Source organism: Talpa occidentalis, unplaced genomic scaffold (genome assembly GCF_014898055.3).
Source record: "Talpa occidentalis isolate TD23 unplaced genomic scaffold, MPIMG_talOcc4v2.1 talOcc4.11, whole genome shotgun sequence".
In the NCBI taxonomy this organism is placed as follows: domain Eukaryota; kingdom Metazoa; phylum Chordata; class Mammalia; order Eulipotyphla; family Talpidae; genus Talpa; species Talpa occidentalis.
In genome coordinates, this window is record NW_023601104.1 from 18,283,912 (window position 1) to 18,308,283 (window position 24,372).

General features: G+C 39.2%; 1 protein-coding gene across 4 annotated transcripts in view; it reads left to right on the plus strand.

Annotated features, from left to right (window-relative positions):
* Positions 1-24,372, plus strand: part of USP8 (ubiquitin specific peptidase 8) — a 90,529-nt gene that overhangs the window by 28,808 nt on the left and 37,349 nt on the right. For 2 of the 4 annotated variants that reach the window (XM_037502463.2, XM_037502464.2), the window contains exons 3-4: positions 18,833-19,001; positions 21,747-21,891. In XM_037502463.2, coding sequence (XP_037358360.1) covers positions 18,898-19,001; positions 21,747-21,891 — 249 coding nt within the window. In that variant the 5' untranslated portion in view covers positions 18,833-18,897. Of the gene's footprint in view, positions 1-4,829; positions 4,983-5,657; positions 5,861-18,832; positions 19,002-21,746; positions 21,892-24,372 lie in introns of those variants that run through there. The other 2 variants (XM_054701437.1, XM_037502462.2) reach the window with 2 other exon arrangements.

Sequence of the window (24,372 nt, forward strand, 5' to 3'; positions counted from 1 at the left end):
CTGGTGTCAAAAGTTTGATTTTTAAACCAGTAAGATTGCAACCCCAATAGAAAAGCTCAATGCTTTCCAAATTGGCTGGGTGGTTCCTGCTTTCTCTCTACTCCACCATAAATAAGTGTGGTGACACAGCGTCTGGATCCCTGTTTTGGAACATTTCCCAAGGTGCACTGAGTTGTGCCACGCCCAGGTCCTACTCTCCATGGGTAGGTGAGCAGGTGGGGAATTCTGTGTATTCAGCTATCCCTCAGTCTTTATGTTTTTGTATTGGGCCTGCACCATGTATTGTTTTGTTCATTCAAGACATGTATTGCTCAGTTATACTGAAATCTGAAAACCACTGACTATGTAGTATTTAACTTTTTTACTCATGGTTTGAAAGAAGCAAACACTCCATTAAAAGTCACTCCCTCCTTCTACAGAGGATATTTTATTACGACTATTTTAGTTGGAAGTCATTTAAATAGAAATATTGCAGAAACAGCTTTTGAAATTTTGACTTAAGATGTATCTTTAGATGCTTTCATAAGATGTTACCATAGCTAAAGCTTAAATTGGGGTTCTCTTTTTCGTAAATATATAGAAAGGCTTAAGCATGAATGTTGATTATGAGCTCAGTTAAAGATGCTTATAGTGCAACAGTTCCTATGCCTATTGAATGGGATTCCCTTTTTTTCTTGTGATTATTACCATGACAAAATTGCAGAGACAATTCTTAAGAAGTTTAAGTATGGGGCCTCCCTGGTGGTGCAGGCAGTTGAGCGCCACACTGTGAGGCTGTCCGCAGCCTCTTCAGCACGGGTTCGGTCCAGAACATGGTGTGGCAGACCTCTCCTGTTTTGCCCGCTGCTCCCCTCAGTAGTGTATTTCATCAGTCTACCTGTTCTATTCCCCGCTCTGTCTCTGGTGAATCCTCTCACCCTCCTGCGCATCTGGCCTGTACCCAGGTTCTTGTACAAAAATAAAATCTTTTAAAAAATAAAGAAGTTTAAGTATCTTTGACCTCGGTGAAGTAGCTAAATATTTTGTGATCATCAAACCCAAATACCTGTTGGGATAAACCCAGGAAGGTGACCATTATATTGTATGCTGAATATTACACCTGTGAGGACAATCTAATGGAAGCAGGGATTTTCCAAAGAAAACAAAGTAACTCTTGGAATGAGGAACCACTGAAAGAAAACATAATAACCAGACTAAGATTCTTCAGTCTACATAGAAAAACAAAGGCAGAAAGGAGAGAAGACTGAAGTCTGTAAAATGAGAGGAATGAAAAAGGTAAGCACAGTTCATCATTAAATTCGTAGCATTGGGGCCTCCCCGATGGCGCAGCGGTTGAGCTGGGTTGCGACGCTGCATCTGCTCAAGGAGGTCCACATGGCTCGCAGACCTCTCCTGCCGGTGAGCAGTGTACTCGGTCCTTCTGCCTTGCGGCTCTGGCTAATTCTCTCAGCGCTTCTGACTGTACCCAGTTTGTATAAACAAACAAACAAATAATTCATGTCTATAAAAAAAATCTTTAAAAAAAAAATAAATAAAAAAATAAATTCGTAGCATTAATGAGGGTGCATCTCTAAATTTTTGTTGAGGTAAGTTTAAGGGAATTAGAAAAATAACTTCATGTACAAAAAATAGAACTTATTTCACCCTAAGTGGTGATACAGTAGGTATTTTACAAGTGAAGATAAAGGCTGATGTGCAGAGTGGTGAGTGCTGAACCTTGAAGTCTATAACCTGAAGAATGCCTGGTCTTGCCGCCGTTTTTCTGGTGATACATCCCCTAGAGAAAAAATGTTTGATGGGCTAGGCAACCAGCCCAAGGTGATAATCATGATTTTAGGAAATAAGAAACAGATGAATAAAATTTTAAAAAATGATTAGCAAAGGAATCGCAGGATGCTTGTGGGTTGACTAAAAAACAACTGGGATAAAGATTTATACATGATGCTGGAGGCTTTATCATACAAAAGAAAGCTAAGTTTTTTTCCATCAAATATTAGCATGTGAGTCACTGCTTGCATTATTCTGGGATAAACCTATTTTTATTGACCTATAAGGCCTATATAATCTGATCTCTATTCTCTCTCCACCCTCTGAGATCATCTGTCATGTTCCCACTCACCCACTCTGTGCTGACCACACTGTCCTACTGGCTGTTTCTCCAACACACCCACCTTTTCCTGTGTGGTTTTTATTGCCTGGATGCTCTTCTCCCATAGACTTGTTCCCTCTCTTCACCCCAGGCTCTGTGGAAAAGTCACTTTATCAGACTTGACTATCTCATCAGGGAATAGTTTACTTGGTTTCATTTTTCCTTTCAGCACTTAACATCACCTGACATTGTATAATTTTTTTTTATGACCTGCCCACTGTAGTGTAGGTCAGTTCTGTGACAAACTTTATATTCCAAGTCTAAAGCAATGCCTGGCATAGGATATACATTCAATAAATCCTTGTTGAGTGGAGAATGAACCAGGTTCACTACTGTTTTTGCTAGGTGGCATAGGAATTAAAGTTAAGGTGAAATAGAAGTCATGCCTTCTAAACAGTTGGCGACTATTAGATTCTAGGTATGGCAGACCCTGCCTTCTAGCTTGTTATAACACATTTGGAAAAGAGCCAGTATTTAGGATTTGATTCTGTAAACATAGGTTTATCTAGGTAACTTAATTCTCATTCCATGTATTTCAAAGTCTATAGCCTGCACCTAGATTTCTATGATTTCTTTGCAATCTTTTATTTTTTTTTTTCTTGCTTTTACCACCTTCAGTTTTGGAGTCATCTTGTCATGTGCTTCCTGGTTTCAACATGTGAAACTTGTTAGCTTTCAAAAAAAGTCAAGCAAATGACCGGCATATAAGCAGGGGATTCACATTTTAGGGAAGTAGGGGAATTCCATATATTGCTGGGAGTTGGGGCATGTAGGGTAAATAACGTATCAGGCTTTTCTGCCCTCCCGCCATTAGGATTAATGATGGAATCCTGTGGTCCTGAATGCATGCCTAATTGTGGGCACCTGGAGTAGGGTGTAGGCCTATGTAAGTGGGTACACCTGGGCTGAGAGACTGGGCTTATAAGAGCGGTGTCACGGAGATGCCAGCAGAGCGAAAGGAGGAGAGAAGCAAAGCCTATGAGAGAACATCCCAGAGCCTGGAAAAAGTGAGGACTCGCTGGGGTCTGGGAAGCTGGCAGGCCTGCCAGCCTCCTAGCACCCCCCCACCCCAGCACACCTGTCTACCTGCCTGCTGTGTACCTGGTAAATCCCAAAAAGCCCTGAAAAGGCCACGAGGGTTCCAGAACTCCTTCACCCATCTGCATAGGGTCATAGAGATCCTGCACTATGCCTTCCTGCCTCTACAGGGCAGTTACATCAGATCAACAAAAATAACTTTAGGTGAATGTTAAAGAGTACCATTTATTAAGATCATTCTACCTCTTCACTCCCTCCCCCTTCTTTTCATTGGTTTATTCATTCTTCTGTCTTCTTTCTCTGTCACATTCCCGGCATCATCTTTCTGGGACTGTCTTCAGAGAACTCCAAATTCTTTGTCTTTGTTTGGTTCCCCCTCCCAGACTTAGCTCTGTTTTTCTTTTTTAATTATTTTATTTATACATACAAGAGCTGAGATGTAGCACCAGAGGTGGTGGTTGGGGGGAGAATGAGAGGATTCACCAGAGACAGAGTGGAGAGCAGAACAGGTGGATCTACTGAAATACACTGCTGAAGGGAACAGCGGGCAAGACAGGAGGGGTCTGCTGAGCTACTGGATCAGCTCCCTGGCTGGGGGTCAAACTCACGCTACAGTGGCTGTTGATAGATTTTTAGTGCTGAGACTTAACCCCTTGAGCCACCGGGGAGGCTCCTCTGTTTTTCTTTTCATGCTCCTATTCATCAAGGCACTTAGTAGAAAACCAGCAGGAGCAGCTGTAACCAACACAATCATCATCAATTTCCTTAAGGTCCTCCCTCAAAAGATAGGTGCAATGTTTCCTTAGTTATGAACATTTTCTAAGATTTCCTTGTTAGTAGTTCAAAGCAGTACATCAGTCTTAAATCTTTTGAGGGAAATAGTGTATAGTGTAGGTATAAAATAGCTACTATTGCAGGTTTTTCACTGTGATGGAAAAGAAACTAACATTTATAGAAAAATACTATGAGAAATATTGTTGGTCTAGGTGTTTCATGTATTCACTTACACACTTTCACTAAAGGCAGTTTACTTCAATTTCCAGCTTTCCCATCCATGATACCCATGGACTGTCTCCGGAGACTCAGTGACCATGGCCAACAGCCGCCCCCAAGCAACTTTGTTTCTATATAATGGGAGCATACAATCACTGTTTTCTAAGACAATACAAAATTCACCTCGCAAGGAAGTTCAGATCGCTCGTTTTGTTTCTGTAAGATTGGGCCTTTAACTAAAATTAAATGTGTAAATATAATGTGTTTTAGGAGCATTTCCTTTCTTTCTTGACCAGCAGGCTTGGCTTCAGACTGGTAAACCATTAGGCAGAATTTGATGGGCTTCAACCTTTTTCTAGTCATCGGAAGTCTCCTGTCTGGATAATACGCACTTAAGGCGATCAACAGCAGCTTTGTTTCTTCCGCTGCAAGGCCCAGGAAACTAGCAACTTCAGGATGACCTCACAACGCCCGAGAGACGCTGGGCGCAGCAGGGGTGGAGGTGGGAGGGAAAAGGGGGTCGCCTTCGAGCACAGCGGCTGCCCGCCCTAAAACGCCCCACCTGCAGTTCCCGCCCTCGCTGGTAGGACCAGCCCCGGGCGCGCGCGCGCGCGCGCGCAGGCCCGAGCGGAGCCCGCCGTGACGTCAGAGGCGCGACGCGTCGCAACGCAGTGCAAATTGGGAAAAGGGGGATGAGCTGGGCTGGCTTCGGTCGGGACGGAGAAGCGAATTTTCCCTCCGGTTGGTGGGAGATGGGCCTTCGGAAAGGAGGCCGGCGTCAGTGAAGCGCGCTGGCGCCACGGTGAGTGCGGGTCGGGGGCCTGGCCCTTGTTCCCCGGGGACCCGTCGCGGTGAGCCCCGTTCCTCCGGCTGCCGGTCGCCCGGGAGACCAGCCCTGTCCGCGGAGGGGGTGGGACAACCGCGACCAGAAAATTAGCTTTCGGAGGAAAGGCCCAGACTCGAGACGGTCTGGCTGCCCACCTAGGGTTTCCCCGCGAGTTTCGCGTGAACTCAGGTTTTTCCGTCTTAGAAGGTGCTCGACTAATTTCTCTTCCTCCTTCGACACTCAGACCCGACTTTGACCTCCTTCCTCTTGACTGCGTTTTCCGATTTTTCTATTATCGATCTACAGACCCAGGCCTTACGACAGTCTCTCCAGCTGCTTCCGAGTCCCATTAAAATCTGACTTGGTTTTAATGAAGTACAGTAGGAGTTAAAGCCCATCAGAGTTAAAACTATGACTGCCCCAATAAAAGCATTTTCTTTCCTAAAATATGGCCTCTTCCTTAGAGTTGTGGGACAAGTTAATTTCACCTCCACTCCACCTTGGAAATTAACAGAGCCGTGAATCGCAGTGATGTGCGTTTGTACTGAAAGCTACAGAGCACACTTCGGGGTTTAATTCTTGCCTCCAGTTTATTCTGTGACCTTGAAGCAAGTCATTTAATCACTAACAGGATATTTATCTGACTCACAGAGGTGTTGCAGAGCCTACGGAATTTAACGTTTGTTAAGAGCCCTGATGGTTTTAGATGAAAGGGATACCAACTAAAGCATGCTACTCTTTCGAATTGCAAGCATCCTTCGTTTTGCATATATCCTGCTGCAGCCATTAAAAATGTCAAGTGATATTCGTTAAGGAAGTGTTTCTGTTCTTGCCTTGCTGTGCGACTTTGCCATGTAAGCAGATTTTGCGTTTCAACAGATTCTGTTTAATGTTCACTGTTGAATGTCTTTCATGGTGGATATTTCTTATGACCCCACTGGACCTGTTTATCTAAAAGGTGATGTATTTTGTGCAGTGTCTTTATCATATTGATATGGGTGGTTTGAAATGTTTATTTTCTTTTGATACATTAGATGCACCTTTAAAATTAGATAGTAAGGAATTGTAATAGTAAAATAAAACAAAAATTAAAAAGCCCGCCAACTAAACTGCCTTTCAAGATGTAAATTTTTTTTTTATGATTTTTAAAATTTTTTATTTATACAAGAGCTGGGTTACAGGCCAGAGGCGTGGGAGGGTGAGAGGATTCACCATAGACAGCGGGGAGCAGAAAGGGCAGACGGACCCAAAGCACTTCTGAGGGGAGCAGCGGGCGAGATAGGAGAGGTCTGCCTCGCCATGTGGGCATCTCCCTGGCCGGCCAGGAATTAAACCTGTGCTGCAGAGGCTGCGGACAGCTTCACAGCGCTGAGCTCAACCTACTGCGCCACCGGGGGAGACCCTCAGAATGCAAATATTCATTAACCGCATATAGGTTCGTGTTGTATGAGAAAACGGCGCATGAGGAAAACTAACAAAAATATTCTAGGGCTGTCTGTCTGGCATTTTGATCTTTTATATATTTACTTTATTAGTCATTAGGGCCATTTTGTTTATCAATGTGAGTATAATAGTGTTGAGCCACATGGATTTTTTTCAAAGTAAGACAACTTTGAACATGTCTAACAGAACAACAGCATGTCATATTCCTTTCATTAAGTGTCTAGGATTATATTATGGACTAAATGAAATGAAAATGCACTTATTTTTGTAAAGATGAAAGGGGAAAAATGGCCATTAACTATAAATTGCTGATTAGATTAGATGTCATTAAGGAAGGATTTTTTAAAAAAATTAGATAATTGTCCCATTTACCCACAGTTGAATAATAAATCATTCCTTAACGTAGTGTCTTAAAACTAAGAATATAGTATCTCTGGTTTGTTTAGGTTGACTGGACTCAGCTGCTTGGTTCTCATTTAAGAGTCTTGCATTTATAGTCAGATAAACAGCTGAGGTTGGAGACACCTGGAACTATTTATTTATGCATACAAGAACTGGGGTGTAGGCCAGAGGTGCAGGGGGAGTGAGAGCATTCACCAGAGACAGAGTGGGGAGAACAGGCAGAGCTACTAAAATATACTGCTGAGGAGAGCAGAAGGAGAGAAAGAAGAGGTCTGCTGTGCTATGTGCGGCAGCTTCCTGGCTGAGGTTCAAACTTGTGTTGCAGCGGCTGGTGATAGCTTGACAGCGCTGAGACTTTAACCCCTGCGCCACCAGGGAGGCCCTAAGATGTCTCTTTTGTATGAATGTCAGTTGAAGTTGACTGGGAGTTCAGTTTGGGATATCAACTAGAGTGTGTGCACATGGCCTCTTTATGTAGCTTGGATTTCTCACAGCATGGAGTCTTGAGTTCCAGAGCAAGTGTTTGAAGAAACAGAATATGGAAGTTGCCGGTCTCTTAACAGCCTGGAGCCAGAAATTGGCAGTACATTGCTTCCAATATAGTCTATTGAGTAGAGAACTCAAAGAGCCTATACCCAACCACAAGGTCAAAATATTTGTGACCCTCTTTAGCTTACCATAATTTTGTAAGTGTATTGTATTCACCTAATGTTGGGATTTAATAACAAGTGCAGAATTAGGTATTCTTCCAGTTTCTTTAACCATAATGGTTTATATCTTCATAGCATAGAACAGTTTTCAGAGCATTTTTCTCTCTATATTTTTCATTTGATATCTGTGGGAAACTATAGCTGCAGCTGAATCATTCCCATTTTGCAGATGCAAATCAACTGAGGAGTGGCATTGGTGGTATTAGGAGGATATAAGAAATTTGCTTTCAGTCTGTGTGATGAGTGGGAAATGAAACAAACTATACAGCACTTTCTTAATAACCATCTGTTAGTAAATGGTGAAATGTTCAACCTATTTGTAGCCGTACTAACTCAAGTAAAACAGTATTCACATACAGTGAATAGCAATCTTGTCACGATAGCTAAACCTTGTTTCTCTTATCTTGCAATTTTTCATAATACTTTTAAGAATACCAACATGTTTTTCTTACATAGTGAAATTATTACACATTGCAATATCAATTTCAAACAAATTGGATAATATTGTAAAAGCTATGGGTTTGGGATTTCTGGGGCTTTAATTTTAATTTCTCAAATCAAAATTAAAATGAGTTCTCAATTTTGTTAGTTTGAAAATGTTATCACATATTAAGATGTTGATTTCAGATGAAAAGTAATTTTCATCTTTAGAATTTTTTTTTTTTAAGTGACATGCTTTGATCATTCTTAATGTCCCTGGTTCTCTATCTTGACTGCACATTAGAATTCACCCAGGAAGCATTTTAAAAATACCTTTCTGCCAGTCTTGTAAATTGATAAAATCTTATTTAAGATACGTATGTGCTGGCCCCATGCAGAAATTCTGATCCTAACTGTCCAGGAGTGGATTCTGGATTCTGGGCATCAGTAATTGTTAAAAAACTATCTAGGTGATTCTTATGTAAAGCTTGGATTGACAACTGTGTCTTTTTTTTATGGTACATTCTAAATATGATCTCGTTCCTTACTCATTTGTTTTACATCTGTTAAAAAAATTAAGGGGCTAATAAGGGAGACTTAAGAAATGGATTAAGGTCATATTAATACGTGTAGATAGACGCTTATTCTGGGAAGCAGATAACCCTCTGTTTATTTCTGCAAATTGTACTTAATAAAACTAAGATTTTGGAACATTTGTTAGTACTATATTCTGGAACTAAGTATACTTTGCTCTGAATTACCATTGTGTGCTTAACTTTCATCTTGAGGAATTTTGTAACCCCATTAACTCCCAGCACTAGATCTGATTAGATGTAGGTTTTCTAAATGTTGACCAAATTGAAGCCTGTTTATACAGTCGCTCTTGAGAACTAGACTATTTTACCTCTCCTTTTAAAAAGTGTCATAAGAGCTCTGTAAAAGTTTCTTGAAATTCTCTCTTATTTTTTTTTTTAAATATTTATTTTATTTATTTATTTATACAAGTACTGGGTACAGTCAGAAGCGCGGGAGGGCGAGAGAACTCACCAGAGCCAGAGCGGGGAGCAGAGCAGGCAGAAGGACCGAAGTACACTGCTGAGGGGAGCAGCGGGCGGCAGGAGAGGTCTGCGCGCCATGTGGGACCCTCCTCCGGTGGCCGGGGAGCAGCCGGGGATCGAACCGGCGCCGCGGAGGCCTCGGGCAGCTTCGCAACACAGCGCCCAACTGCTGCGCCACCGGGGAGGCCCTCTCTTTCTCTTTTAAAAGATTTATTTATGCATACAAGAGCTGGGGTATAGGCCAGAGATGTGGGGGTTGAGAGGATTCATCAGAGACAGAGAGGGGAACAGAACAGGCAAACTGACTGAAATACACTGTTGAGGGAAGCAGTGGGAGAGGAGAGGTCTGCTTCGCCATGTGGGTTTCTCTCTGGCCGGCTGGGGATCAAACTTGCACTTCAGAGGCTACGGATTGCTTCATAATGCGGCGCTTAACCCCTTGCGCCACCAGGGAGGCCCGACATTCTCTTTTCTTTGATTTTCCTGAGATTGCACTTTTCTGGTTTTCCTTGTTCCAAATGACGTCTGTGTCCTTTCTCCTTTAGAGTCCCTCCCTCTTCTCCCCCCTCCCTTCTAATTTTCATGTCACCTGTAGAGAAACAAGATCTTGTTTCCTTGGTGATTCATTTTGCTGATTTTACTAGTATAAATGGTGTCTATTTTAAAAACTATTACAGAAATTTTTAAAAATTTACATATAAGTAAAGAAAATAAACCATGCTGGAGATAACCTGCCAGTGTCAATACTTCTTAAAACTATAGGAGATATCAAAACTAACATTAATGACTTTCCATTTGACTTAATGTCTGTCTGGTCTCTGTATACCTGATGTCTAATTACATTTTATATCTCTGTCAGGGCATTTTTAAGGATTGTTACTTCTCAACAGGTTCAGAATTGAATTTCTTATTTCCTATAATTAGCAGTGGGGGGTGGGGTGGGGTGGGAGGGGTAATTTTGCTCCTGAGGGTGCATTTGACCATTTTTTGTTGTTAACAGTTTTAGGGGGTAGTTACTAGTGGTATTCAGTGGGTGGAGGACAGAAATACTGCTAACATCCTACTGCACAGGGCAACCTGCAACAACAAAGATTTATCTGGTCCAGAAGATGAGTAAGATGTCCGGCTTGAGAAATGCTGCTGTAAAAGGATCAGTTTTTTAAACTAGAGTATTCACTTTTCATTAACAGATTATCATTCTTTACTTGCTCAGGATAGACAGGGTATGTGTGTGTAAGAAAGAAAATAATGCTTTTCAGTCTTTTACCAAAGAATGTTTTTGCCTTTTTTGCAGAGGCTTTCTAGTTATACTTCTGCCCTCCCTTGTTCCTTCTCTCCTTCGAATCCACCTTGCGTAATCTTCACTTTGACGCTGAGATACTATTTTTTTCTTCAAGAACTAACAGTTTTGGATGACTTCAAAAGTCCTGTATATATGCAACTTCATATTCTTACCTGATGTAATTTATTATTGTTAGCCAACAATTAAGTTTTGTGTGTATGAGGACTACCGAGCTAGATGGTAGGAATGAAAACATGTCAATGTGTAATCCCTTGATCTAGTTGATTATTTCTCCATAATCTCTGTAGACGACCTTATTTTGTTCATTGCTTTCCCATACTAATTCCCTGTTTTGTATCTTTGTTAATGTTGGTTTCCTCTTCTGGAATTTCCTTCATTCTAACTCTACTAATTATTGTCAGAAAAGTCATGATGCATTTTTGCTTGAAAACCAGAAAAAATACATCATGACTTTTCCGATAACCCAATACTATTTTTATTGCCAGTTTCTGTTGCTATCAACACATTAAATTGAGAATTCCATGCATATGAAATCTGAGGGTGTTAAAGCCTGGTCATAACTGTCATTTTGTCCAAATACTGTACTAAAGGAACAGCAGATAGCAAGTAGTGTAAGATCCAGGCCATAAGATAAACTCCAGAATTGGTACCATCGAGGATGGGAGAGGTGGAACTTAAATTGGTGTTTGAAGAAAGAGAGACGCAGCCCAAAAGACAGGAGAGTACATTCTGGGCTGGAAGAAGCTTTGTCTTTTTTTAGCCACACTGAATTTTCTTTTTGACTTCCCAGTGACAGTCACTTTTTTTTTTTTTTTTTTTTTTAAGATTTATTTTCTTAGATGTCCAAGAACTGGAGTACAGGCCAGAGGTGTGGGGTGGAGGGAGGTGAGAGGATTCACCAGAGACAGAGTGGGGATCAGAACAGGAGGATTGACTGAAATACACTGCTGAGGGGAGCAGTGGGTGAGGCAGGAGAGGTCTGCTGTGCCATGTGGGTCACCTCCCCAGCTGGGGAGCGAACTTGTGCTGTAGAGGCTGAGGATAGCTACACAGTGCTGAGCTTCACCCCTTGGCCACCAGGGAGGCCCTGACAGTCACATTTTAATATCAGTATATGGTGTAGCAATTAGTTACTTATTACCTAAAGAGGATTTGTTTGGTAACTGGACTAAGATATTTGTGATGAGAAGCTATATACTCCAGAACAGTGTTACTCACAATAGCTAGTCTCTGTTACAGTCCTTGATACAGGCTTGCAGCTTGTGCCTGAATATAAATCAGTGTACTCTTTCCTTCATAGAGAAAGTCTTGCTATTATAAAAAGTTCTCTGTGCTTAACTGATTTACATTGTCATAAACTTCTTTTTTTTTTTTTTAAGATTTTATTATTATTTATTTATTTATTTATACAAGCACTGGGTACAGTCAGAAGCGCGGGAGGGTGAGAGAATTCACCAGAGCCAGAGCGGGGAGCAGAGCAGGCAGAAGGACCGAAGTACACTGCTGAGGGGAGCAGCGGGCGGCAGGAGAGGTCTGCGCGCCATGTGGGACCCTCCTCCAGTGGCCGGGGAGCAGCCGGGGATCGAACCGGCGCTGCAGAGGTGCGGGCAGCTTCGCAACCCAGTGCTCAACCGCTGCGCCACCGGGGAGGCCCTGTCATAAACTTCTTAATTTATCATAGACGGTAGCCAGTTATCCAGCCAGCACTGGTCTGTAGACCAACTTGAAGTAGCTTTGCTTTGTAAGACTTTTACTCTTTTATATTTTGACAGTGTTACATGTGTACATATACACATGTACCTAAAATAAGTATCATGAAGTAGCACTTAGCATTACCATGTGTGATATGCTCTGATAGTTTCTCTAATTCTATTTTAGATACATGGTAGATGCTCAGAAAATACCAGTTTTAGCAATGATTAATTCTCAAGAGTTGATTCTTCTTCACACTTTAGGATTGTTTTAAAGCATAATAATACTTAAGTTTCTATGTCTTTTTAACTGAAAGGAGTATAGAATGAATTTGATGAGATTTAAGACAGAAGATACAATGAGTACTGTTGCCATCTGAAGGACAGAGACATGACAGGATGAGGGATGACCAAAGAACACGAACTTTGCTTTCTGTAAGTGTTATGAAGGACATGGGCAGTGGCTGGTATGAAGTCCTATTTAAGATGGTCTCAGGACCAGTCTGACCACAGACCTCTATCGCCACTTTTTAATATTTTAGTTTTCACCCTCGTTCAAGTCATTTAACTCATAATCTTTCTCTTTGAAAGGATCAAAAGAATGTCAAAAAGGGGGTATTTATGCCTTCCACTTTCTCACCATTGTTAGCTCATTTTCAGCACTGTCTGGATTTCACTTTTGCAGCATTGCTGTTAGTCAAACAGGTAGTGTTCATAATCTTAACCAGTATTACATAATTTTAAGATACTTTTTCTGTTTTAGATTTTTTTTTCAATTATGCAGTTTGTTATAATTGTTTTTGAACCATTTAAATAGTTATTTTTATTTATTTATTTATACAAGAACTGGGGTACAGGCCAGAGGTGCGGGAAGGTGAGAGGATTCACCAGAGACAGAGTGGGGAGTAAAAACAGGCAGATGGACCGAAGACACTGCTGAGGGTAGCAGCAGGTGAGGCAGGAGAGGTCTGCTGCGCCATGTGGGTATCTCCCCGGCTGGCCTGGAATCGAACCCGCAGTGCAGAGGCTGCGGACAGCTTCACAGCTCTGCGCTCAACCCACTGTGCCACCAGGAAGGCCTGATTATATTACTTTTATTTTTTATTTTTTATTTTTTTTTAATAGAGGCATGTTTTATTTATTTATTTGTTTGTTTGTTTTGTTTATACATGCACTGGGTACAGTCAGAAGCGCGGGAGGGTGAGAGAATTCACCAGAGCCAGAGCGGGGAGCAGAGCAGGCAGAAGGACCGAAGTACACTGCTGAGGGGAGCAGCGGGCGGCAGGAGAGGTCTGCGCGCCATGCGGGACCCTCCTCCGGTGGCCGGGGAGCAGCCGGGGATCGAACTGGCGCCGCAGAGGCCGCAGGCAGCTTCGCAACCCAGCGCTCAACCACTGCGCCACCGGGGAGGCCCTTAAAAAGATTTATTTATGCATACAAGAGCTGGGGTGTACATGGAATATTACTCAGCATTCAAAAAAGATAAACACATGCAGCAACATGGATGGCGCTGGAAGGGATCATGCTTAGCAAAATAAGCCAGAAAGAAAAAGAAAAATACCAGATGGTCTCACTCATAGCAGGAATCTAGAAAACTTAAATAAGGGACCAGGAAAAAGAATAACTATAAGAAAGTAAAAATCAAAATCAACAAACAACTATGAACCAGAGACACACTATGGGGGGCGGAGAGGGGAGGGATTGGGGTCAGAATAAGGAGGTCACAGTTGTATGGGGAATATAAAAATAAAATTTATTTAAAAAAAAAAAAGAGCTGGGTGTAGCCTAGAGGGATGGGGGTGGGGGTGAGTGGATTCACCAGAGGCAGAGTGGGGAGCAGAACAGGAGGATCAACTGAAATACACTGCTGAGGGGAGCAGCGGGAGATACAGGAGAGGTCTGCTCACTATGTGGGTTAGCTCCCTGGCCTGGATGGAACTCAGGTGGCAGATAGCTTCATAGTACTGAGACTTAATCCCTTGCGCCACCAGGGAAGCCCTAAATAGTTTTAATTAAGGATTTTATGGTACTTTTTTTCTGTATCTAAACAAGTAGATTCTATACATTTGAGTTCTATAGTTACTGAACATTATTGTTGAATAGCAGTGGGTTTGTGGTTGCTGCTCCTGCTAATCTTTGTAATTACTGTTATAGCCAAAATAAGGAAACTGAATTTATTTCATAGTTCTTGCCTTTATTTTGTGTCCGTCTAATTTGAGATTTCTTTAATGGCAAAGTATAGCAGAATGACATAAAAAATTAACATGCTAAATTTCACATACATTTAAGTGGGTATGTAGCTTCCTTTGTCTCATTTGATTAGGAGAAAATACTCTTCACCTTGTGCTTTGACTTGTACAGAAATGTGTGTGGTTGTAGGGGCTGAAATAGCAATTAAAGTAATGCTGTATTTTAACAACAGACACCATTATTTGACAACATAATGTATAATCTTGTTAGTGTAATTGGAAACATTAAGGGCATTAGATACTGTCAGAGAAATTTACTAACTTTAGCTGTTCACAAAAATCAAATAAGGACAAAAAAGGTAACTTTAAAAAGTACAATCTTTCTCTTAGAAATCCTCACTAAAAGCTTTGATGTCATCGTAATCTTATCCTTTTAATTTTCCTCCTTTTGTCTAATCATTTGCCAAGTCCTGTCATTCTACCTTTGCAGTGTATCAGCTTCCTCCATTCCCTCTCCAATGCCCTACTTTTGACCTTCATCTTTCCCTAGGATCATTATAATAGGTTAGTAAGTGTCTTCCTTATCGCCAGTCTTTTAAAGCCTAGCCTTGTGCCATTGTCATCTTGGATCACACAACTCCCTTCTTCAAAGCCCTGGTAGGGCTTTTTATTATCTTCAGAAGACAAAGGAAATGTTTTAATGTGACATTAAGCATTGTCTGTTGCCTAGACTTTTTCAGGCTGTACTGTCTAGTACATCCGTGTTCTTTCTCTGTACTATATGGTTCCTAGCCTCATCTCTAGCAAAAGCCTTCTTCCCCCAAGAATCATAAATGCTCCCCCATGATACCTTCTAGGATCCTGTTAGTCTTTACTTGATCTTTCCTGAACTTTTTTTGTAGTATGCTTTTTATAACTTTCTAGTTTGATAGTGTTCTATGTTGTATTACTACTGCTTTAAACTTTCTCTTTTGCATTAGTTTTTTCAACTTTATGACGAACAGATCACATATTATCTGGAGTTCCTGAAATTTTAGCGTTATCTGTGTAGCAGGATATCTGTGACTGTTTCAATTGGATTTAACTTTTTGAAATGGCTATGATTACTCTTTTTAGTAGTGTCAGTAGTGTATATATTATAGGTTTTTTTTTTTTTTTTTTTTAAGATTTATGTATTTGTTTATACAAGCACTGGGTACAGTCAGAAGCGCGGGAGGGTGAGAGAATTCACCAGAGCCAGAGCGGGGAGCAGAGCAGGCAGAAGGACCGAAGTACACTGTTGAGGGGAGCAGCGGGTGGCAGGAGAGGCTGCGCGCCATGTGGGACCCTCCTCCAGTGGCCGGGGAGCAGCCTGGGATCGAACCATCGCTGCAGAGGCTGCAGGCAGCTTCACAACCCAGCGCTCAACTGCTGCGCCACCGGGGAGGCCCATATATTATAGTTTTTATATTCTTCGTCATTTCAAGATCCAAGCTTTAAAGGTAATCATAGAACAGATTCAACTAAGAGCATATTCTAGGCCTTCATTTTACAAGATTCGAATAAATAGCTTTATTGTTCCAATCAAGAAACTGGTTGTCACGAATCAACAAAATAGATTCTACCCAACTTTTGAACGTTAATTTTGTGGTTAGACCACTAGTTCTTGTGATCCAGGTAAAGGAAAGACTTGTAAAAGCAGATATTATCAGACTGGTACTAGGTTATTCCAACTCTGGCTTTTAGTCCTTATCTTTGTATACTAGGTAGTATACCACTAGAAATGATTGAACTTTTGGGGAATTACATTTCAAGAGGTGGCCTATTTAAGGAATGCAAATGTTGCCTTTCTGTGGTTGAGTAAACTTATGACTTCATTTGTGCTAGTTGGGGCAGAAAAGTTCCAGGCTAAGTCTTGTTACTGGTAACCTTACTGTCTTTTGGCCCTCATTAATATACTCCAGACACCCCTCTCATCTGCCATACTAAGGTCGTTGTCATGTTACCAAAACCTCAGATTTCCTTAAATATCTTTCTGAAAACTTAATTTTTTGACTTTACTGCACTTTCCCTTTGTCAGAAGTAGTATTCTTCAGCTGTTCCTTCATTTTTTTGTAGAAACCATATTGCTGCAGTGCTCTACTCTATACTATTATTTTCTTTATTCATTGACAGTTTTTAAAATTTATATGTAATTACTTCTATTTCTTTGTTCCTTCAAGCTTATGCTCTTGCTTCCACTCACACCACTGTATGGAAGGTTTATTCCACAAGGTTATATATAGCAGACTCACCAGTATTTCAGGTCTGTTTTTTTAAATCAGTATTGTTAAAACATATATATTGTTTAACTTATAATTTCCTAACTTCTGTATCTGTCTGGATACTCTTCATATTTGTATAAAACTACATACTTTTAATTCATGTTTATACTGTTATACTCAAATAATTACTGTCTTTAATTTTTTGTGTGAAATATGTTGGGTATATTACATAGATTTTTGGTAGTTATTATCAGTGAATGAATACCCCTACAATTGTATATCCCTGAAGTTCCTGTATGTACCTCCCTGATTACATTTTCTGCCTCCCTCCAGAAATAGAACTTTACCATTTCCTGTCTTTATTGGTTTACCTCATTTGTATCCATAAGTAATATATTGTTATAATTTAGTTTGTTTTTAAGCTTTATACAAATGGTGTCATATGTACTCCTGATTTTTTTACTCAATTTTGGGATAGGCAAGAGGTGAGGAGGTGACAAGTGAAGGGTGGTATGGTATATTCTCTGGCTGAACTTTGTCCTGGGAGTTCAAGGACCATTTTTATATATTCTTGTATCTTTAACATGTAAAATAGTATTTTTTGCAAGGTAAAACACTCAAATGATGCTAGTGTGTCTAAGTATGTGAAAATCCAGGGGACCGTATCATATTCTTTCCTTAATGCATGCTTTTTTTCTGGTTTGTTGATGTAATACATGTTTAACAAGAACATACTTAATGTTAATTGATCCATTTGGAAGTATAGTGAGATCCAAAACCTTTTCTTCCATGTCTTTATACCTTTTTAACACCAAATTCAGAGTGATGAGAAAATTATAGGAAATATTTATGTATCAACCAACTATTGTTTCTAAATGCATAGATCTTAAACTAATGATTACAGTATTTGACTAAAGTGCTTTCTAGATACATGGAGTAGGTAGAAATGGGAAAAAGTAAAAGTTACAAGACTATGATTTTCAGAGAAAAATAGACGAGCTACCTACCATTTATGACTGAGATAGTGGATTAGTAGCACAAGTTTAGAAGAATGTGTATCAAGATACCAGGAGGTATTATTATTATTATTATAAAATGTGTTCAGAATCCAAGCAAATTGGAATGCTTTTTTAAAATTTTTTTAAAAAAATTTATACAGAACTGGGGTACAGGCCAGATGTGCAGGAGGGTGAGAGGATTCACCAGAGACAGAGCAGGGAACAGAACAGGCAGACTGACGAAATACATTGCTGAGGGGAGCAGCGGGTGAGACAGGAGAGGTCTGCTGCGCCATGTGGGTTTCTCCCTGGCAGGACAGGATCAAACCCGCGCTGCAGACAGCTTCACAGTGCAGTGCTCAACTGCCTGTGCCACCAGGTAGGCCCTGGAATGCTTTTAGAGTTTCACCTAGAAGAACAAAAACACATCCCCACCAAAGTTATACCTCATTTAACTTTTTAGGATTACATACATTTTTATGTCTGTTCTTCTAAAATTAGTGAACTGATAATTAAGAACATTAAGATTGTGGAAAGGAGTGATTTTTAAAAAGTTGTAATCTCATAAATATATTAGTGCAGCTTTTTATTCAAATTGTAATTAGTTCTTCACAGCTGAAGACCTTGTAAAAATTTAATTGACTTCCTGAAGTTTCATTTAGTGACACTTATGATCTTGCCAAAACTTCCCATTTGTTGTATTCCCCTGATCTGCATATACTTGCATCCCTGCATATGTACACACACACACACCCCCACACACACCTTGATAGGTGCGTATGTATTTACTTAGCCTTTCTTCCTCTTCATTTTATTTACTTGCTCGTTCATCTTCCTAGTCAGAATTTATTGGAGCATATGAGGAAACAGAATGTTGTAAAACTTTAAAGAGCTTTTCACAGTAAGCTAAAGTACTTGGGTGTATTCTGCAGAAACATGTTCATATGTACCCTGCTCTGTGTAAAGTGATCTTCTTAACCCCTTCCACTTTTTTACTTATATAAACTGATGTCATCAATGGGAAAGAAATATTTTTAAATGAAATTTCCTTCTATTGTGATGTTATTAGTGCAGATGTATAGAAGAAATATAAAAGTTCCTATTCTGTTCCATTGACAGGAAAGATCATTACTACTTAAGGCAAAATGACACAAACAGTAATTCAACAATTAATGAAAATTTGGAAAAAGAAAATGTCTGTTGATATACCTTGTTTATCCTGAACTCTCAAACAGATATGCAAGCTATTAATTTAAAACTAACTCTTAGCAAAGTATTCAGTTGAGGAGTTTCATTTTTTTTTTTAAACTGTCAAACCTGTTTTATTGTTTGTGAGGAAAGCTAGTAATTTGTGTTCATTGTGTTTCAGAAAAGAACTGCTTTTAATGAAATACATCATCCATTGTAAAATTGGAAAAATAAAGCTTATTCATCATGCCTGCCGTGGCTTCAGTTCCTAAAGAACTCTACCTCAGTTCTTCACTAAAAGACCTCAATAAGAAGACAGAAGTTAAACCAGAGAAAATAAGCACTAAGAAGTAGGTGTCACTTACCTAATTTGAGTCGTATATTAGTTTTAAGGTCATTTCCGTATTAGGTGAGGTAGATGAGTAGTTCATTTAAAGTTTTATTTCAAAAATGGCATCATTATAACACTAAAGTAACCTTATTAGAGAAGTTGTTAATTTTCCATTTTGGCAGAATACATATAAATTCTGCTAATATGCATATTATCTAGTGTCTGGACAGAATACCAGATCATAAGTTGTGTTTTTTTTTTTTTAATTATTTTTATTTATGCATACAAGAACTGGGTATAGGCCAGAGGTGTGGGCGGGGTGCGGGGGTGAGAGGACTCATCAGAGACAGAATGGGGAACAGAACAGGTGGATGTATGTGCTTAAATACACTGCTGAAGGGAGCAGTGGGCGACACAGGACATAAGTTTCAGAGGTGAAGACTACAAGAGGGCCTCCTGGGTGGCCTAGGGGATAAGTCTCAGCACTACCACCACAAAGGCTCACCACAACAGCCTGAGTTCCATCCTTGGCCAGAGAACTAACCCACATGGTGCAGGAGACTTCTTTTGTCTTGCTCATTGCTCCCTACTCTGTCTCTGGTGAATGTTCTCACTTCCACCCTACATTCTGGCTTGTGCCCCAGTTCTATGCAAAAATAAATAAATACAAGATCATTCAGCCACAGTTAACATGTTTTCATAAATATGCTTAATTAAAGATTATTTTTATCTTTGTGTATTTTACATATAAGTTATAATTCTAGCATGATCTTTCTTTGATTGAAAGACAAATATTTTTTTGTCCAGTATTCAGCAATTAATTTGCTAATTTGGCATGAATTTTTAACCTAATGATTTATATATTTTTATTTTTTAGGGTGTATACTCTATACATGTGGAGTTAGAGGCTATATAGGATACCTTCCTGATAACATTAAGCTCTTTCTTGAAATAAAATGTGACAGGGAAGGAGAGGTTCAGCCATTTTGCTACTTACTGGAAGTTATTTTGCTAAAAATATTTGGCATCACTAAAATTCTTAACTCGCAGATAACTTTATCTTTGTTAAGAGTGAGGAAATACAAGGGGCACTCTTCCTCAGAATTTATTTTGACTAACAAAGGAGAAGACTTTGAGTTTAATAAGTAATCACATATTATTGAGTTGGAAATAAAAGAGTTTTGAAAATGAAACATCGAGAATGAAGACAGGAAAGTAACAGTAACTCTAAAGTAGATCAGGAAAGAAAATCTCAGAGAACTAATATTCCTAAATATTACTAAGGACAAAACAGGCTTTTTTTTCCCTTTGGGGGCCAGCAAGAATAACAGAAGGATTGGCCTACTTCTTCAGCTAAGTATTATTGATGCAGTGACAGAAAAAGCAGCTCTATTAAATTTGTATTGAGTGATTTTCAAATGGGAGAAACACTGGGAAAGATAAAGCCACCTTGAAGAGCTTCAGCTAAATTTAAGAGAGCTCAATCTTTTCTAGCAACCTCTGGTTTAATTCTATATCTACCCTGATCTCACAGGAATGATGTGTCAGAAGAACTTCCTGAATATACTACCATGAACATAAGTTCTTTCTTATTATGTCATGGCACTCTTAAAGACTGCTGGACTCCTTTTATGATGTTTGACTTCTGTATTGGTCTCACAGTGGCACTGTAATCAGCTTGATCTGTTACATATAGGCCTGTAAGATGTATAGATATCAGTGAAAGAAATTTGAAGAAAACCTACGAACTGTTGCACCAACTTCGGACCTCTTGTTGAGAATCCCTATATTAGATTGGTTTGGTTTTCTTTTATCTAGTCACTATGGTGCCATTCTAGGTAGGGCGTACATACTGACTGGAAATGGTCCTTGCACAGGACCATCTTTGGTACTCAGTGACACTTAGCCTTTGTTCTTTTGTATGGTATTTAGTTTCTTGGCTTGACCAACTCCATAATTAATTGATATCTAAATGTTTGTGCACAATTAAGGAAGTATAGAAAAAATATATTGTTTTGTATAAATAATTAAATACATTGTATATAAGTAAGGGTATTATAACTTGGTTGCCAAAACTTTTGTCCTATGTGTGTGAATCCTTTTGCAGAAATGCCTATTTAAAGACTGTAAACCAGGAAAATGTCCTTATAATGAACACCACAGAATCCCCAAATTACTGAAATGAAATTTTTGGATGTGTTTTTTTTTTAAGTCTCTTTCTTTGTGCATTCGTGAATCAGACTGCAGTTTAATCATTTGTAGAAAACTTTTACCAAATAAAAAGATTGAAACCATGTCCCTTTACCTGTCCCTAGTTTCGTGGGTTTTTAGTTGGGGAGGAATTTACATCATAGTTAGAGAGGAATGCGGAGAAGAACAAGTATTTGTTTTAGCATTAAAGTGATAAAGATTTTTGCTCTATTCCTTCAGTAAAAATGGTATGCATTTATGTTCATTAATGATAGAAAACTGTTAAATGGATGCCTAGGGACCACTTTCTCAAGTTTTTTACAGCAAATATTTTTATATTTTAGATTCAGAATGCATTTTGAGCAGTTTTTTTGACATATGAACAACTATAACAAAATCGAATCTTGTAGCATAAGGGAAATTTTCAGTGGTGTCCAAACTTATGTCTATCTTTGTATCTACAAATGAGTGCAACCTAAATTGTGAAGTTAGTGCAACCTAAATTGTGGACTTTACACATGAATTTCCCGGATTTTTTTTTGGTATTTTGATTACTTTTTTCTCTGATTTTAAGTTATGTACAGAGTGCTCTGAAGATCTTCAAGACAGCCGAAGAAAGCAGATTAGATCGTGATGAAGAAAAGGCCTATGTTTTATACATGAAATATGTGACTGTTTATAATCTTATCAAAAATAGGTCTGACTTCAAGCAACAACAGGTACCTTTTATTTCTGCATTTTTATTTCCTGATTTATTTACACACAGTGGAGCTATTGATTCTCAATGTTTTAGCTATTACTGAAACTTAGATCACATTATGCAACATTAGGTTCAAACTCTTATGCAGATAGAAGAGCAGCTCAAGATTTAGTTTCATATTTCTTGATACTTGTGTATGTTTGTACATTAAGTATGCAAATACTTAATTTGCCTAGAATGAGTATAAATTTATAGCAAAATGCATACTCGTTATATTATTGCTAGGACAAGGAATGGATTTCTTTCTCATGCATTAAAAAATTTATATATGACTAATTTTACTTTCATTATCAGTTTTTGTTACTTTTTTACTGGTAACATTTTCTATTTGACATTGTAGTCGTATTAAAGGTTTCAGCTTGCAAAATTAATACTGACCACTTCCATATTTCTTTTTGCTTTTAATCCTTTGGGCATTCTAAATTAATAGTTGTTTTTTTTTTTTTTCTTTGACAAGATTCTAAATACTTTCATAGCTGTCTTTCTATAACTTGAGAATCTTGGGATAAATTTTAAGCGAGATTTTTTCCATTTTCGAGAGAATTGTATTTCCAAAGGGAGTATCTAGTTGATAGTGCATGAGAAGTTCAGATTAGGAAACTCCCTGCAAAAGTCTGAGGTAACCCGTGCTCTTACCATTTATTCACATTTGTTCAGTTCCTGGTTTTGAGTGAAAGGACTATTTTCATTTGCTTTATCCAGGGTACCTCATCTGATTTATTTTTTTTTAATTTATTTTATGGATTTATGATTACAAGAGCCACAGTGTAGGACAGAGCTGGGGTGTATGAGAGGATTCACCAGAGACAGAGTGGGGAGCAGAACAGGTGGATTGACTGAAATATGCTGCTAAGGGGAGCAGTTGGCGAGACAGGAGAGGTCTACCTTACCATATGGGTTAGCTCCCTGGTGAGGATAGCTTGACAGTGCGGAGACTTAACCCCTTGCGCCTCAGGGAGGTAACCTACATTTGAAATTTAAATAAAATTTGTTAATTTAACAAATTACTAATAGAAAACATGTTACAGTTATTGCTCACTTAGGAAAACATCAGTATATCAACATTTATTTCATGGCTATTAGAAAAAGGAGGGAAAATATATTGAAAATGTTAGTATAGCAAAGTCTAGATAAAATTTGAATTATATTTTTAATTCTCTATGGTATTCTTGATAATCCTAAATATTCATTGGTAAACATGTTTGAGAAGTCATGAGAGTTGTTTGATTTTGCAAGTTTGTGAGTAGGTAAAAGATCTACTTGGTAAACCTGAGAAGCAGACATTTTTAGTTCTGTAAAAATTAGATGACTTTTTTTTACGTTCTGCAGTATTGCAAATAGTATTGAAAATTTGAAAATATTCATACTGTGTTTCTTTAAGAGCGCAGAGTGAGGTTCCTAAGAAATATCACTAATAAATATGAGGGAAATATTCCTGGGAGTTTGTAGCAGACATGCCCACATACAGAAAAGCTTCCAGTATTTAAATAGGGTTGAACTGGTTTTATAGACTGGCTTTTTAATGAGTTCATGTAAAAAAAAATAATAGAAGTCAGTATTTTTCATTTTTACTTTGCATGTTTTTATCTTAGAAATCTCAGCAATGATTAAATCTTGTTTTCTATTAAAATATTGTATCACTAGTCATACATTATGACAACAGGAATAATTAGTTAATGTTGTAATTTTCAGCTAACACAACATTGAGCAAACTGTTTTTTTTTTTTTTTTTTTTTTTTGAAGATGTATTATTTATGCACACAAGGGGTATAGGCCAGAGATGTGGAGAGTGAGGATTCACCAGAGAGAGAGTGGGGAGCAGAACAGGCAGATCCACTGAAATACAGTGCTGAGGGGAGCAGTGGGCGAGTCAGGAGAGGTCTGCCGTGCCATGTGGGTTGCTCCCTTGGCTGGCTGGAAATTGAACTCGTGCTGCAGTGGCTGCGGACAGCTTCATAGATTGTGTCTTAACCCCTTGTGCCACAGGGAGCTTCCTTAAGCAAACTGTTTTAAAGAAATTACATAGTGAAGGACCCTTTTTACTTAATTATTCTTTTACTTAAAAAATAAACTCGGGGCCTCTCTGGTGGCTTAGGGGTTAAAGTCTCAACACGTACAAGTTATCGATAGCCATTGCGGCATAGTTTGATCCCTGGCCAGGGAACTGACTCACATGGCACAGCAGACCTCTCCTGTCTCACCCCACTGCTTGCCTCAGCAGTGAATTTCAGTCAGTCCCCCTGCTCTGCTCCCCACTCTGTCTCTGGTGAATCCAGTCACTGCCCCCCCCCCCCGCACCTCTGGCCTAGACGCCAGTTTATATGCATAAATAAAAGAAATCTTAAATAAGTAAATGAAAGAATAAATTGAACCAAAATGTGATCTACTTTTAGGTTAGATAGATACATGCTAACTGTTAGCAATAGATTTGTACCACCAG